General features: G+C 50.1%; 1 protein-coding gene across 14 annotated transcripts in view; it reads left to right on the top strand.

Annotated features, from left to right (window-relative positions):
* Positions 1-16,368, top strand: part of WNK2 (WNK lysine deficient protein kinase 2) — a 162,448-nt gene that overhangs the window by 48,884 nt on the left and 97,196 nt on the right. For all 14 annotated transcript variants that reach the window (XR_009599523.1, XM_060410837.1, XM_042242989.2 and 11 more), the window contains exons 6-9: positions 1,943-2,031; positions 4,214-4,433; positions 12,066-12,348; positions 15,621-15,823. Coding sequence is in view for 13 of the 14 variants with exons in the window: in XM_060410837.1 (XP_060266820.1) it covers positions 1,943-2,031; positions 4,214-4,433; positions 12,066-12,348; positions 15,621-15,823 (795 nt within the window). In the remaining variant the exon portion in view is untranslated. The remainder of the gene's footprint in view (positions 1-1,942; positions 2,032-4,213; positions 4,434-12,065; positions 12,349-15,620; positions 15,824-16,368) is intronic.

Raw genomic sequence — 16,368 nt, 5'->3', positions numbered from 1 at the left:
GAAGAGAGTCCTTGGTTAGTGGCGCTAGTGGGTGTGGGTCAGATACCCATGGAGGTGCGCAGCTCCCCAGAGGTGCTTACCAGAGAGGTGACCCATCGGCCATGGGCAGGTCCTTCAGGGGGACAGGGACTCAAGGGAGCTTAGGGCTTCATTGCCAGGCCTTGGAGGAGCGCTGGGGCCCAGGGTGCAGGTGGAGCTGCTGCTGACCTTGGTCCTGGTTGTGTGTGTGGATGGGGTGGTGGTCCCTCTGCTGGGCTTGGGGAGACAGGGACTGAGTCTCCTGGGCACATACTCCTTAGCCACCTGGGTTCTTTCAGTAGCACCTCTGCCCCCCATTTAGGCCCTGGGAAACAGGACACTCGTCAGGGTCCCAAGGCTCCTATATGGACCTGTGTTGGTTTGAGTAAAGCAAGGCCCTACCTACCCTGCCTCCTTGAGGAAATCTGATGAAAGGTGCATTCCCTGATCCTTAGTGTTTCCTCTGTTTGCCATGACACCCTCGTGCTCTGGGTCCCCTGGGCCCTCATGCCACACCCACACACAGGTCCAGCCGCCAGCATCTGCTCCAGTCCTTGGAGGGTCTTGGTATCCTTTGTTCTCAGCTGCCCCGACTCTGTGCTTCTGAGCCCAGAGATGTGAACCCCTTCAAAACAACACCTTGTTCTGGCACATTCTGCCACAGGCCTCCAGAGATTTAAATGCTGCTTCTGTGCACCTTACCTGTATTTATAGTTTCTCAGACCACTGGTTCCCACCCCTGGTAGGATTGTGGCCTTTCTTTCTGGCATAATTAAATTTCTTTTTCTGTTGGCTTCAGTGGAGTACCACGGGGGTCTCATGTTCAAGGAGGACCCCTCGCCCACTTTTAAAGCCAAGGGCTGTGTCTATTACTGCACAAACTCCCCTGCATGTCAGACACAGCATGACCCATTGGTTATGGCCGGGTGTCCTAGGCAGGAATTTGCTGGGCGCTTTGGGGCCTCACCTGCACTCCCAGGGTACACTTTTTCTCTCCCCCATCCCTCTCTGTGGGAAAATATATGCTTAAAAAAAAAAAAAAAAAGCCAGGACGAGACCTTTGAAGACAGTCTTTTTGAAGGAGGAAGAACATGATGGTTGAGCCCTCACTATGTTCCAAATCTTCAAAAGCCAGGATCCCCTCCACCCAAACCCCTCCCTGGGCAGATTGCGAATAAGCCCTGCCATCCAGCCCCTGCTTCTCTTGGAATCCCATCTGCTTGTGGGATCGGAACCCTGCTCCCCCCATGCCTCTGGCTGCACACCCCTGGTACCCGCTGGCTTTCTGGTCCGCTTTAGTACTCGGCCACCTCCTGCTCCTGCTGCCTGAAAGTCATCTGATCTGGCCGCCGGCTGTGGACCTTCATGGTGCAGACACTTGTTTGCAACCCCCTCCAGCCACTAGGCCTTGGAAGTCAGCCCTGCCTGTGACCGCAGTGTGGCCAGAGTCTCTGGTGGCCCTTGGCCAGCAACAGAGACCACAGAGTGACGGCTGCATCCTCCGGGGAGGTATGGCAAGAAAGGCCAGCTCTTTAGGGTTCCTTGTCCAGCCTCTGAGACCCTCTGGGCAGCTGGCATGGGAGGTCCTGCCTGGCTGGTGTGTGGCCTTGGGTAGGTGTGCCTTCCCTCACACCCACCTCCTCTGTGCAGCAAGAGTGCAAATGCTCCCTTGTGTGGAGCTGGATTGGGCAGAGCAAGCATCCTGCATGTCTGCTCTGAGTCTCCCCTGAGTCTTTCTCGTCCTCAGACCTCACTACTCCCAGTAACCCTTCAGTGGGGCCTTAGAATGAAATGATGCCCCTGCCCTCCAACCCCAAACAAGCCTCTTGCGCTTCCCGTTTTCTCTTCTACTGGGGTGAGTGTGAGGTAAGCAAGAAACAGACCCCAATTCGATGTCAGGTGACTCTGCTCATGTCATCTTCAGGGCATCAAGCCAGCCAGCTTTGAGAAAGTACACGATCCTGAAATCAAGGAGATTATTGGGGAGTGTATCTGCAAAAACAAGGAAGAAAGGTGAGTTCCCAGGCAGTGCTGGATCTGGGCTATTGCTCTGCCTGAAATCACATCCCAAGAGAAGGTGAGAGTTGGGAGACAGGCCACTTCAGGCCACAGATGTACTGGGTCCCAGCAAGCCCACTGGGCAGTTGGAGGGCAGCCCCTGACTGACCTCTGCTGCCTGGAATACGCTCCCTGGCTCTGGGTACTGTCCTAGAGTCCCCATCCCCTTTACTGGCTGCTTCTCGCCCACCCAGCCTGGAGTGTGGGGGCTACTGGGGCCTCATTCTGCCCTTGTTGCTTTTTTTCTATGTTGTCCCTCTCAAGCCTATCCATCCCCCCAGTCTGGAGGACACCTCATGCCAGGGTTCCCACCGAGCCTCATTCTGCCCACTCTCTCACCTCCAGGCTGCGTCTTTCGTGTACCTGTTGTCTGACCCATTTCAAAGTCCCACATTCAAGTCAGAGCCCTCCAGGTGCCCCCAGACCAGCTCCCTCCTCAGATCAAGGCTGTTCCTTCCTCAGCTGGTCAGCCGGGAAGCTGGGTGTGTGTTCCGAGACTTCCTCCTTCCTTCCTTCTTTCCTCCCCCGTCTCTCTTTCCTCTTTCCCTCCCTCTCCCTCCTCTCTGCTCCTTCCTCCCTCTGTCTCTCCTTTCTTTTCTCCCTCCTTACTCTCTCTCTTCCCCACTCCTTCTTACCTTCCTTCCTTCCCTCCCGTCAACCCTCTATGCCTCCTCTTTCCTCCCATCTCCCTCCCCCGCTTCCTCCTCCCCTACCCCCTTATCCTGCCCATTCCCCACCTTCCCCATTCCTCCGTGTCTCCCCTTAATACCTCTTCCTCATGGCAACCCACTCAGTATTCTCAGGATTCTGGAGAATCCTGTGGACAGAGGAGCCTGGTGGGCTGCTGTCGATAGGGTTGCACAGAGTCGGACACGTCTAAAGCGACTTAGCATGCATGCATGCATTGGGGAAGGAAATGGCAACCCACCTTGCCTGGAGAATCCCAGGGACATGGAGCCTGGTGGGCTGCCATCTATGGTTTGCACAGAGTCGGACATGACTGAAGCGATTTGGCAGCAGCAGCAGCAGCACCCCCTCATATTCCCTCTCTGCCCTTGCACAGCCAGCTCATGCCTTTCCCCCCATGTTACTGTGCCCAACACTGGGCAGCACTGTGATTCTGTCCTTTCTGTCATCTTTCATGTAGGGGCCTGTCCTGATCTCTCAGGCCTGACCTGATCTCCTGAGTCTTCTCTTTTGCCCTCTGCACGTTATGTTTTGTGTCTTAAAGAGAAAATACTAAAAACCTGTGAACTATAGCTCACATCAGAAAAGTACAGAAGCCACCTCCCAGACCAGGACAGAGTCCCCAGGGGTTGTGCCCTCTGCGCCCCTAGGGGCCCTAACTTCTGGGCTTCCCCACGGTCTCCACAGGCATTTGTCAGCTTGTGTGAGGGTTGCTTACCCTACTCTCCCCTTTTCATGCATGCAGCTATCCAGGTGGCATGGTTCCACCGCCTGTGGGATGTGTTGCCCTCAGTAGAATCGGTGATGGGCCACTGGAACTCAAAGCCCACAGTGACCACAGACAGGAAGCTGGGAGGAAGCCAGGCCCTGGACAGCACTGGGATCTGTTTGTGCCAGAGATCAGAAACTAGGCAAGCATTTAGGGATGTGGATTTGGGCGCAGAGTGGTTAGCAGGGCAACACACCACCCCCCACCCCCAATTCCCATCCTTGGGAGGCTCCAAAATTATCCCTGCTTCTTGGAGGCCAGGGTCCCTCGGGTGGTGAACTGGGGAGGTTGGGACTTGCCTTGTCCTGGTCCAGTTCAGTTTTACCTGGATTCACGGTATCCTATGACAGCTGAGAGCTCCCCAGCATCTCAGCAGGCTTTGTCTGGACAGTGCAGAGCCTGATTTACAAATTCTTTTTGGAATTACCCACATTTCTTAATAGTGGAGATTTTTTTTATAATGACAGGGAAAAAAAGGTCTTACATAGTATGTAGTTAGATGTGTTCAAGTAGCAGATTTTTCCTCTTCCCCCGAGAGTTAGGGAATGCAGAGGTATGCTGCCCTCGGGGGCAGAAATGCCCAGTGAGTAGGTCAGAGGACTTTCCAGGGGGAGCTGGGCAGGTACAGGACCCTCTCAGGTAGTGTGCCCGTGCCCTGCCTGACAGCTGCCTCCTTCCCAGGTATGAGATCAAGGACCTGCTCAGCCATGCCTTCTTCGCGGAGGACACAGGTGTGAGGGTGGAGCTGGCCGAGGAGGACCATGGCAGGAAGTCCACCATTGCCCTGCGGCTCTGGGTTGAGGACCCTAAGAAACTGAAGGGCAAGCCCAAGGACAACGGGGCCATAGAGTTCACCTTCGACCTGGAGAGGGAGACGCCAGATGACGTGGCACAGGAAATGGTAATGTGTGCTTGTTCCTCGGCAAATCTGGGTGCGTGCCTTGCAAGTGTGTGGTTTCCAAACATTAGAATGAAGTCAGAAAAGGAGCATGGTCCCTCAGTGGGTATGCGGTTTTGGGAACAAGGACCCCCAGTTGTTGAGTGCAGCTGTGAAGGACAACGTAGGTCACAATCACAATGCTGCACGTAGGACATCACCTTGGAAATGGTGCAGTGAAAGGATTTTGTGGACCAGTGCAGAGATGCCCCTGGGGACTGTCGCATAGTAGGGAGAGCCCTGTTTTGACCAGATTCTTGCTAACTTTGTGCAGATGTAGGCCTTTGAGTTTTGATCTTTATTTCACTTTGTTTCTGAGGGGCATTGTGGTCTGAAGAGCCTGGCGAGTGTAGGAGTATAGAGACGCGTCATATCACGGGGAAAGAAGAGAAATAAACTAGACACTGATTTTTACTAGACAATCTGAGCAAAAGTGAAAATCTACATGCTTATTGCAGTAGAGTGAGTACCTGGCTGCACCTGTCATAACCACAGAAGTGCATGTCCTTTTTTTCCTCTTTAAAAAAAAATAACGTGTCATTGAAAATAGCACATCTTTCAGAAATGCAGTAGGTCACAAAGGGATGGCTGATGTTTTCTTTACAAGTGGATTCCCTCAACCCCAGTAGGTTCTTTTTTTTAATCAATAAGATATATTTAAAAAAATTGAAGTATAGCTGATTTACAATGTTCAGGTGTACAGCGAAGTGATTCAATTATATATGTTTATGTATTTTTATGTATATGTGTACGTATATTCTTTTCTAGATTCTTTTTTAATGTAGGTTTTTACAACATATTGAATATACTTTTCTGTGCTGTATAGTAGTTCCTGTTGTTTATCTGTTTTGTGTATAGTAGTGTGTATCTGTTAATCCCAAACTCCTAATTTATCCTTCCCCTCCATTACTCTTTGGTGACTGTAAATTTGTTTTCTGTGTCTGTGAGTCTATTTCTGTTTTGTGAATAAGTTCATTTGCATCATTTTTTAAGATTCCACATATTAGTGATATTATATGATGTTTATATCTGTCCTTACTTCACTTACTATGATTATCTCTCAGTCCATCCATGTTGCTGCAATTGACATCATTCTTTTTTATGACTGAGTAATATTCCCTGGTAGCTTGGTAAAGAATCCACCTGTAGTGCAGGAGACCCCGGTTTGATTCCTGGGTTGGGATGGTCCACTGGAGAAGGGAAAGGCTACCCACTCCAGTCTTCTGGCTCAGAGAATTCCATTGACTGTATAGTCTGTGATGTCGCAAAGAGCTGGACACGACTGAGTGACTTTCACCTTCACTTTCAATATTCCTTTTATTTAAGTAATGTTCCTTTATGTATACAGTATCAATCTTCTTTGTCCATTCATCTGTCCATGGACATTTAGGTTGTTTCCATGTCTTGGCTATTGTAAATAGAACACTGGGGTGCACATATTTTCTTCAAAATAGAGTTTTTGTATTTTCCAGTTATATACCTGGGAGTGGGGTTTCTGGATCATATTGTAACTCTATTTCTTAAGCAACCTCAATACTGTTCTCTGAACTGGCTGTATCAATTTACATTCCCCCCAGCAGTGTAGGAGGGTTCCCTTTTCTTCACATCCTTGCCAACATTTATTATTTGTAGACTTTTGAAGATGACCATTCTGACAAGTGTGAGGAGATCTCTCATTGTAGTTTTGATTTGCCCTTCTTGAATAATTAGCAGTGTTGAGCATCTTTTCCTGTACCTGTTGTCCATCTGTATGTCTTCTTTGGACAGGTATCTGGTTAGGTCTTCTGCCCATTTTTTTGATATATATATATCAGTTCAGTTCAGTCATTCAGTCGTGTCTGACTCTTTGTGACTCCATGGACTGCAGCATGCCAGGCTTCCCTGTCTATCACCAACTCCCAGGGGTCACTCAAATTCACATCCATCGAGTTGGTGATGCCATCTAACCATCTCATCCTCTGTCATCCCCCTCTCCTCCCTCCTTCAATCTTTCCCAGCATCAGGGTCTTTTCCAGTGAGTCAGTTCTTTGCATCAGGTGGTGAAAGTATTGAAGTTTCAGCTTCAGCATCATTCCTTCCAGTGAAAATTTGGCTATATATATATATATATATACACACATACATATACACACATACACACACACATATGTACAGAGAGAGAGAGAGAGAGAGAGAGGGAAGCTATATGAACTGTTTGCATATTTTGGAAGTTAATCCGTTTTCAGTTGCATCGTTTGCAAATGTTTTACTTCATTCTGTAGGGGTTTTTTTTGTTTTGTTTATAGTTTCCTTTGCTATGCGAAGCCTTTAAACTTAATTAGGTCCTGTTTATTTTTGCCTTTGTTTTCATTACTGTAGAAGACAGATCCAAAAAAATATTACTGTAATTTTTGTCAAAGAGTGTTCTGCCTGTATTTTCCTCTAATTTTATAGTATCTAGTCTTACACTGAGGTCTTCAATCCATTTTGAGTTTATTTTTGTATGTGATGTTAGAGGATGTTCTAATTTCATCCTTTTACATGTCGCTGTCCAGTTTTCCCAGTACCACATATTGTCTTTTCTCCAGTGTATATGCCTGCCTGTTTAGGGGGTAGATTAATTGACCATGAGTGTATGGGTTTATTTGGGAGCTTTCTGTCCTATTCCATTGGTCTATATTTCTGTTTTCATGCCAGTACCATACTATTTTGATAATGGTAGCTTTGTAGTATAGTCACAAGTCAGGGAGCATGATTCCTCTAACTCTGTTCTTCTTTCTCAAGATTATTTTGGCTATTTGGGGTCTGCTGTGGTTCCATACAAATTGTAAAATTATTTTATTCTAGTTCTGTTTGTTCTAGTTCTAGTTTGTTTTGTTCAGAGTTAATAAGGCCACTGGTAATTTGGTAGGGAAGGACCCTGATATGGCCCTGGAAGGTGGGCTACAAGAGGTAGAGGGGAGACTGCCTGCACAGGCTCTTGTGGGCAGCATATCTTTGGGTCCAGCCTCTGCTGACCACTGTGCCATGGAACTCTGGTCAGATGAGGAAGCTGAGGCTGGCCATGCCATGTAAGGTGTGGGAGTCATAAAGCAAGGGCACCTCGGAGGACTGGGCACATGTCAGGTGAGGGGTCCATGGAGCTCGCTTTAGGTGGTTGCAGCAGGTTGGTGCATGACAGGAGTGGGAGGTGCATGGCCACCCAGGACCCTGCCCTGCACTTGACAGCAGCCTGTGCCTCTGCTGGCATGTGTGATGGGTATGATGTCCTGCTGATGGCATGGTGCCCATGTCAGGACTCCTTCCCAGCTGCTGGTCACATTCCTGGACTTAGAAACAGACACCTCTGCTATAATCGGATTGAATAGAATTATTTAGCTCCGTGGCTTCCCGGAGTATCTTTCTATGACCTTGCATAGTGCTGTTGAATTGCTGCATATTTGCTGAGAGTTGCATTAAGTTAATTACCAGCTTATCTATTTTAGTATAGTAGTTTGTATCTGTTAATCCCTAGACCTAATTTGCCCCTCCCCCTCCCTTTCTCCTTTGGTAACCATAGTTTGTTTTTCATGTCTGTGAGTCTGTTCTTTTATATATATATCAATAGATTAATTATATTTTAGATTCCACATTAAAAAAGTTTAAAAAAAAAAAAAAAGAGTTACCAGCCCATTAGTCCTATGAATTCAGGACCTTTCTTCTCCCCATACTGTGACATTGGTCCCTCCAAGTTTTCTGCTGAAGTTTAAAGCATAGACATAAGTAGCAGCCAAGGTTGTGTGTAGGCTGGTATCTTGTGAGCTGAGATTCATGAGGGTGAGTTGCATTTGACGAGCATCCTGGAGGGACCGTGGAGATTGGGAGTACCTGGCCTGCAGCTCTAGCTGTCCCGGTGTTAAGAGGAGGGGAGGCAGGCTGAGGGCTGGGACAGCCCTGCTTGGAGATGAGGTAGGACCCTGGATGGCCTTGAGGGATTGTGTCTGTCAACGTGCAGGCACCTCGGAAAGCACAGGTGATGAACAGTGTTCTCATTCCCCCGTGAACACTACATAGCGGTGGTCTGAGAATGGCAGGGGACACAGGTTCACGTGGTGGCATGTCCTGGAGGCATCTGGGACCCAGACAGCTGGAGCCATCTGTGTCTCAGCTACGCCAGGTACGTCCTGCAGCTCTGGCTTCATTCTTGGTTTGTTCCAGACACTCTTCAATTATAGGATGGCGGTGCCCAAACATGGCCTGGGCCCCTTCCCAGGACCTGCCTACCTTCCTGAGAGGACTCATCCCTCCTATGGCTTAACACAGAGAATGCCCATGGCCCCCAGGCCCTTGGATCCACGCCTGTGCCTATAGCCGTGGCCCTGTCTTCACCAAGTCTCTAGCACCTGCCTGCACTCATGGGCAGAAGGTGTCTCTGAGAGTTCACAGCACAGGCCTTGGGCCCAGCTTCTCCCCCTTTCCTCTCCTGTGTTTCCTTTAAAAGCACTTTTTCATGGGCACACCCTCCATGCTGTATGGCAGCTGTGCAGAGGGCAGCACATCATTGTGTTCAGTTAAGGAATAATAAAAACCAACACATACCCAGCACTCTGTTAAGAAACAGAATGAACCCAGAACCCTGGGTGCCTGCGATGAGCAGAACGTGGCCGCATTTGCACAGTGGGGTCTTCCTCCCGCGTGAATGCCCCGGTTGTTACTGGTTGCAACTCCTGTCTCCTGGCTGGGTCTTGTAGGTCAGTGCTAGTGCTGCAGCCCGTGGTGAGGGTCTAATTCCCCTTCTTTCCCTTTCCCTCCTCTCCCCTCCCCACACATCTGTAAACACCAGACCCAAAACTGGGGTCTGAGGCTCTTCTCCCTGGGGTCCTGATGGTAGGTACCTGAGCCTTTCATGGGCTGTCCCTGGAGACAGCCTGAGCTGGGAAGACTTTCAGAGCTCACAGCCTCCTGGCAGCTCTGCTGGGTGGTCACTTGCTGATAGCTTTAACCCAACACAGTTTTAGGACCTGGTCCGCATTCTGGGCTGCCCTGTTGTTAACGCCTAAGATTAGCAAGCGTTAAGTTTTGAAGATGATGAGGCTGCTTTCCTGAGGCTGCTGGGGGTGGGAGGAGGCCGATGCAATAGCTTTCTCTTCTCCCTCTACCGTCAACTTGCAGCAGGTCCTGTGGGGAGCAGGGGAGGCGGGGGCCACTGGTGTGGGTAGAGGATACAGTGAGGTGGCCCACGTGGATGTGGATCAGAACAAAGATGGCCCCATAGCTGAGAGAAGGGTGAGTTCTTTAGGGACCTGGGTTGGCTTTGATCTGGAAATGACCCCTTGTGTAGACCCCCCAAGGGTGGGAGGGGAGGGGGCTTGGAGCCTAGCCCAGGGTTCTTGTGTCGGTGGTACCAGCCCTTCCACCTTCACAGCTTCCAGATAACAGGATGCCCCAGTGTGGCCAAATTCTCTCCTGATTGGGAAAAAATAGAAGGAACACTTTGGAGAGGATCACTGGGTGGTGACTGTGAAAATGGAGACGTAAGGAAAAATGGGTCATGGGCAGAAAATAGAAATGGCAGGCAGGTGTGTCTGTGGGATGCCTTCTTTTCAGCGGCCTCTGGTCAGGTCGGCCACGTGGGTAGCACTGAGGGTGGGCGCGGAACCTGCTTGGCCTCTTCAGCGGGTCCTGGCCGTGGGCACAGCCCAGCTTGCACCTCTGCCATCCTGGGCTGAGCCTGGTGGGAGCCTCAGGGTGGACGTCGCACAGTTCATTCTGTCCAGTGGAGTTGTCTTCTGACAGGAGTCTTTTGAAGTAATCACAAACTTAGAGGGAAGTTGCAAATGCGGGACAGGTCCGTTCAAGATGACTTTAGTTAGTGTTCGTCGCTCAGTTGTGCCCGACCTTTTGTGACCCCATGGACTGCAGCCCATCAGGCCCCTCTGTCCGTGAGATTTTCCAGGCGAGGATACTGGAGTGGGTTGCCATTTCCTTCTCCAGGGGATCTTCCCAATCCAGGGATCGAACCCAGGTCTCCTGCACTTGCAGGCAGATTCTTTACCGACTGAGCACCCTGAATATATCTGTGTCTGTTTCCCACAGATGGGGACTTTGCTCACAGCTGCCTCAGCTGTCAGAATCCCGAGAGCAGCCCTGCCCCACCAAGGGTCTGGAGCCTTCCAGTGATGCCTTCATGGCAAGAGTGGCTTCATGGGAGAAAGTGATCCACAGGAGGGAAAGAAATAAAGGGAGAAACAGTCAGACTGAGAGAGAGAGAGAGAGAGAGGCAGAGGCAGAGAGACAGATGGAGAAAGGGAAGGACGGAGACAGAGAGGCACAGAGAGAGGCCGAGAGGGCTGAGAGGCAGAGAGACAAGCTGCATGTACGTGGCAGTCCTCTGTGTAGCCTCATATTGGCAGCAAACCAAGGACTTCTGCCACCGCAGATCAGTTCCGTTTCCCCTGTGTGCGTTTGTGGACATGTCCTTCAAACCGTTGTGGTATCACTTTATTTTAGTGCTCAGAGTGCCCCGGATTCAGCCAGTAGGAGGCCTTGGATGCTGGCTTCCGTGTTGTCCTGCTGTCTGTCGTCTTCCCAGCACGTCCTCGATCTCAGGCACAGTGAGATGTCCAACTCCCCCGCCCTTTCCCTGCAAGCCTGAACCTGCCGTCTTGTGGGGAGTCCTGCACGTCACGGCCGCCAGGCTCCACTTGTTGGCTGTCATTGCCCCAGGCCCACTCAGTGGGCGGTTCAGAAGCACGCACTACGCCATGTATTATATGTGTTCACATCTACATCTGGTGTATTTGTGTCTTGTGCTTTGAAAACTGTGAGTTCGCACCATTCCCATCCAGCCCCACAAGGCCTGTTCTATTGTTTTCTCTCTTTTCACGTGGGGAATCCCACAGTGATGCTGAGGAGCCCGGCTTCCGCTGTTTCGTGGTTTTGCCATAGGTATTCTCAGAGGGCACCGTGATGTTTCCTAGAGATTGTTGACTCCTTTACAGATGCTCTCAAATGCTCTGTTGGGTGAATTGGGTTCAGAGTTTTGCTAGGCATGGCTACGTACCTTCTTGGTCTCTTGTTACTAAATGTACCTCTTTTCTCCAGCCTCTGTGATTTCTCAGAGAGTGCCCAGGACGACACTCAGGACAGTGTTGGTTGAGGCTCCTTGTACCTGTCCCTGAGCACACAGATGCAGCCAGGACCTCCTGCCTGCCCTTGGCCAGCCTGGGGGAGGGGCTCTGGGAAAGCCCTGGGGCCCAGCCAGTGGGAGTCTGCCCTGTGTTCTGGCCCTGCAACAGGCAGATTGGGATTTCTCTTCCCCTCACACACCTGGCCCATGGTTACAAGCATCGGCTGTGTTGCCACAGACCCAGGAGCTGGATTCTTGTAGGTTTAGATGGTCAGTCTCCCCGTGGATCTACAGTCGGTGGTGGGAGGATGTTTACTTCCGGGATGATGAGAGTGTCCATGACAGGGATGAGCTTGGTAAACTTGGTTATGAGGGTGAGGGACCCTACGAGGGGACTTAGGGCAGAGACTCCCCAGGCAGGAGGTAGCAGTGCAGATGGCAGGGTCCCCTGGAAGTGGGGTGTGCAGCTGGAGCTGGTCCCGGTAATGATATGGCAATCTCCTTTGCAGATTGAGTCAGGATTTTTCCATGAGAGTGACGTGAAGATTGTGGCCAAGTCCATCCGTGACCGTGTGGCACTGATCCAGTGGCGGCGAAAGAGGATCTGGCCAGCGCTGCAGCCCCAGGAGCAGCGGGAGCTCGGCAGCCCTGACAAGGCCAGGGGCCCACCCACGCCCCTGCAGGTCCAGGTGACCTACCACTCGCAGGCCGGGCTGCCAGAGTCCGAGGAGCCCGAGGCCGACCAGCACCTCCTCACCCCTGCGCTGCCGGCCAGCGCCACCTCCCTGGCCTGTGAGTGCTGCCTCTCTAGGCGCCCCCTCCCCCTGCACCACCCCTCCCTCTAACCCACCTGTGGGTATGAATGATTGATGTGGGCAAGCATTTCTTCAGGGAGGGATTCTCCTGGGAGGCATCCCCATGTGGCAAAGAGATCTATGTGTCCCTGAAGTCTGGCTTCCCAGGGCAGACTCAGAACTAAGCCAGCGGGGCTGGAGCTGACTCAGTTCAGCTACTTATCCCCTCTGGAGGCTCTCAGCCCAGCCTCACAGGGCACCTGAGGGCTGTACCTCCACCCTGGATTCACTGACCAGTGGAGGCATCTGAGCTGCATGCTGTGGTTCTGAGGCTGCCAGTGGCTGCAGCCTCCAGTCTTGCTGTGGTCTTGGTTGTGAGTTTTACTGCTTGGATTATCCATCCCCAAGGTTACCTCCCTTCTGGTACTGTACTTGTGACTTTTAGTATGTTTCCCAGGGAATGTCACCAATGGATTGGTGAGAATTACTTTGTACCTGGCTTCATCTCAAACCACTGGAAGGGAGAATCCAGTGTCTTCTTTAAGTCTGAGTAGAAATTCTGCCTTTACCCTCAGTATCTTCAAAATTCAGCTGTGAGCCACGGATGGAGGATATAGTCTTTTCTGTCTGTTCTGTGAATAAGCGTGGAGAGCTGAGCTGCCCTCGCAGGCCACTATTTTAGGTGTTTTTGTGTGGAAAGACCAAAATAGTCTGTTTATTTAATAGTTACATCCTTTCTTTATCAGTAGAATAGCTAAACATTCTTCCAAAGTAGGCTGTTTAAATTCAAACCAGCAGCTGGTTATCACTTTAAGACAAGTTGCCAACTGTTTACTTGTCTCCTACCTGCTCAAGTTTGCTTTGGAGAATAGAATCGTTACATCATTACTACATTTTCGGATAAACCAAAAAATTAATTCACAGGTATAAACTTTTTGTAGGAAAAAGCTTTCCACACCTGGCATACCACTACATACTTTGAGAACATAATTTTTGGTTGAACAATTTTTAGGACAGGAATTAAGAAATCTCCTTTTGTTGAACTTTGCAGAGATACAGTCTGGGACCTAGAATAGGCTGTGCTGTGGTAAGACGTCATGGTACAGGCTTGACCTGCTGCATAGACGTAAATCGACAGATGCGTTTAGAGTGGACGTTGTGTCTGAACACAGATCCGCTTCCTGACTAAGAATGAGGAGTGTGCTTCACGTCATGGCCGTAGTTCTCAAAAACATTTTTACCTGTTTATTGTATTGGGTTGGCCTAAAGGTTTGCTTGGGTTTTTCCAGGACATTGTACAGAAAAGCCGAAACGAAGTTTATGGCCAACTCAATCATTTTCTTTAAAGTAGATAATATAGTCACATTGTGTACAGTTTAGAAAATCCAAGAGGATATACAGCAAAAGCCAGTTAATCTTTTTTCCCTGGAGGTCACTGATGTTAAATGTCTTTTAACTTTCACTTCCAGAGATCACACCTTCCCGACATCATCTGGACACATACCGTGCACACGGGCCCCGTGTCTCCCTGTAATCCACAGTCCAGCGTCCTGCGCATGCTCTTCTGCACCTTGCTGTGGGTCAGAGCAGAACCTTGCTGTGGGTCAGAGCAGAAAGCCTGTGCTCAGCCATCCCTCTGGCTGCAGTGCCTGTAGCTGGCTGGACCACGCTGGTTTCATAAAGACGAACTAGTAGGGACACCAAGCAGCACACACATCACTGTAGAGGACCTGGTCTTCGGTAACAAGATGGGCACACAGACTTTCATTTATCAGCAGGTGCAGCGAGTATCAGATAACTTCCCACTATGCGTTCTGTAAGCTACCCACCACAGTCCAGACCAAGCTCGAGCCAGCGTCAGTGACTGTGAGAACACAAGTTTTCAATAGCTTAGAAATGATTTTTTTAAGTAATTTTTATTATACAAATAAACACATTCACTTATATGGTTAAACTGTCACGTATATGGTTAAAATCACCCTGCTTGAGATTGGTCTCGCTCACTCTCGTGCACTCTCTCTGTCTCATCTTTCTTTCGTGTGCCCACACTCTCCATTTCTCATGTGCACACACCTGGCCTGTTTCTGTCTGTCTCTCTTTAAGTAACAATGACTGCTGGCCACCTCATCAGAAATCAGAGCCACGTGTTTCACTGGTTCTTCACAATCAAACCTCACCATTCATAAGTCTTCTGGGTCAAAATAAGTTCTGCTCAGCTCTTGGGAAAAATTATTTTGTTGCAAGCCAACTAGAGTTTTCTTGTACTTTATTTAAAGTGAAAATTGAAAGTTTAAATCCACACCGAAAGGTGTCCTGTAGAATTAGGTTGGTGTTCATGGATGGCAAATCCTAATGTTTATGTAGCTTTTGGAATATGGAGGCAGTAAAACAAAAACGCCACTTCACACAGGTTTCTGCTCTGCATTCTTGGCTGGCACGACCATGCAGGTGCCCTCTCCTCCCAGGTGTGTCTTGGTGAGACCAGCCTGTGGGCCGTGGCGGTCCTGTCTGTGCCACCTGTACAGGCAGCTCTTCCACCCAGGCTGGGTTTGACAGGCCAGTCTGGGCTTACCTTGGGTGAGGCTGGCCTCTTGGGAGGCTATCTTGAGGCTGCAGAACCTTTGGGTCCTCCTCTCATGGCCTCCCTGTGGGGCAGAGGCCTTGTCAGCCCCATTTTCCAGCCGCTTTAGACCTGAGCCTATGAACTGAGAGGTTAGATTTGGACCTAAGTCTTCCTAATTTAGGCTCTTTGCTGTGGTGAATGGAGGTGGTCAGGGCCCACTCCCACTATAAAACACAGCTGGTAGTTTCCTCCACATGACTGCAGCTTTTCCTAACTTGGACATTCGATCTTCTACCTTTGAAGAGCTGAAAGCGCCCACTTTCAGGGCCAGGGCAGGTGGCAGGTGAGGTCCCTATCTGTAAGCTGGTGGAGGTGGCCGTCCTGCCTACAGAGGATGGTGTGAGTTGCCCACCTGGGATCCGTGGTAGTCCATGGTGAGCACCAACAGGTGTCAGGCAGTGTTGGGTACGGGCTCTCAGGGCCATTTCTGGGTGGTGCAGTTATAGCCTCTGTATAGGTGATTGTTTAAAATGATGCACATTTATTATGTTTGTGATCTGGAAATGCAATCAAGTCTTGTTTTACAGAAGAAAACATATAGACAAGTTGTCCCACGTTTGCATTCCCTGGGACTTGTACAACGTGTTGTGTGGGTGATGTTTGGAGGTGCCTGCTTTGACCCATGCTTTTTTTTCCTCCCTCCCCAGCGGACAGCACGTTCGACAGTGGCCAGGGCTCCACGGTGTATTCAGACTCGCAGAGTAGCCAGCAGAGTGTTGTGCTGGGGTCACTGGCAGACGGAGCGCCACCCCCCTCCCAGTGTGTGTGCAGCCCCCCTGTGAGCGTGAGTGATGGGCCTGTCCTGCCACATAGCCTGCCCTCCCTGGGGGCCTACCAGCAGCCTGCCACGGTGAGTCAGCCCAACCCTTCTGGCCAGTATTCCGGTCCACATGGCCTAGAGTCTGTGATGGTTCATTCAGTCTGTGCTGGCCTGTTTTCAGTTCAGAACCATGCAAAAGTGGGCCTGCAGGAAGTCCATCCTTGCTGGTAACTGCAGGGCTGCAGGCTGGAGCAGCCTGTGATGTACCTTCAAAGACCTGCTTGATGAGAAAGTCCTGAAAACAGAGCCCAGTGACACCCGTACATACAAAGCTGTGATAAAGCTGGTGAGGTCCTGCCCTATATGCTGGGCCTGAAAAGTAACTTCTGACTGTTGCAAAGGTGATGGGAAAGCATCATTTATAGCACTGAAATCTTTGATTTTGTGTTAGTTTCCAGCTTCACTGAGAAAGTGTTAAGTACCTCCCGGCATTTCTCCTCTGCTTATTATACAGCCGTTAAAAGTTAGAGGTATGCAAACAACCAAATCATAGGAAATGTTTTTAGTGATATTTCAGAAGTGGGATTGAAAGGGCCTCATGCTTATGCCTGTGGAAAAATTTGTAAGATATGGAA

The sequence above is a fragment of the Ovis aries genome, chromosome 2, assembly GCF_016772045.2.
Source record: "Ovis aries strain OAR_USU_Benz2616 breed Rambouillet chromosome 2, ARS-UI_Ramb_v3.0, whole genome shotgun sequence".
Taxonomy (NCBI): Eukaryota; Metazoa; Chordata; class Mammalia; order Artiodactyla; family Bovidae; genus Ovis; species Ovis aries.
The sequence above is the reverse complement of the archived record's forward strand: the minus strand, read 5'-3'. Positions and strand labels throughout refer to the sequence as shown.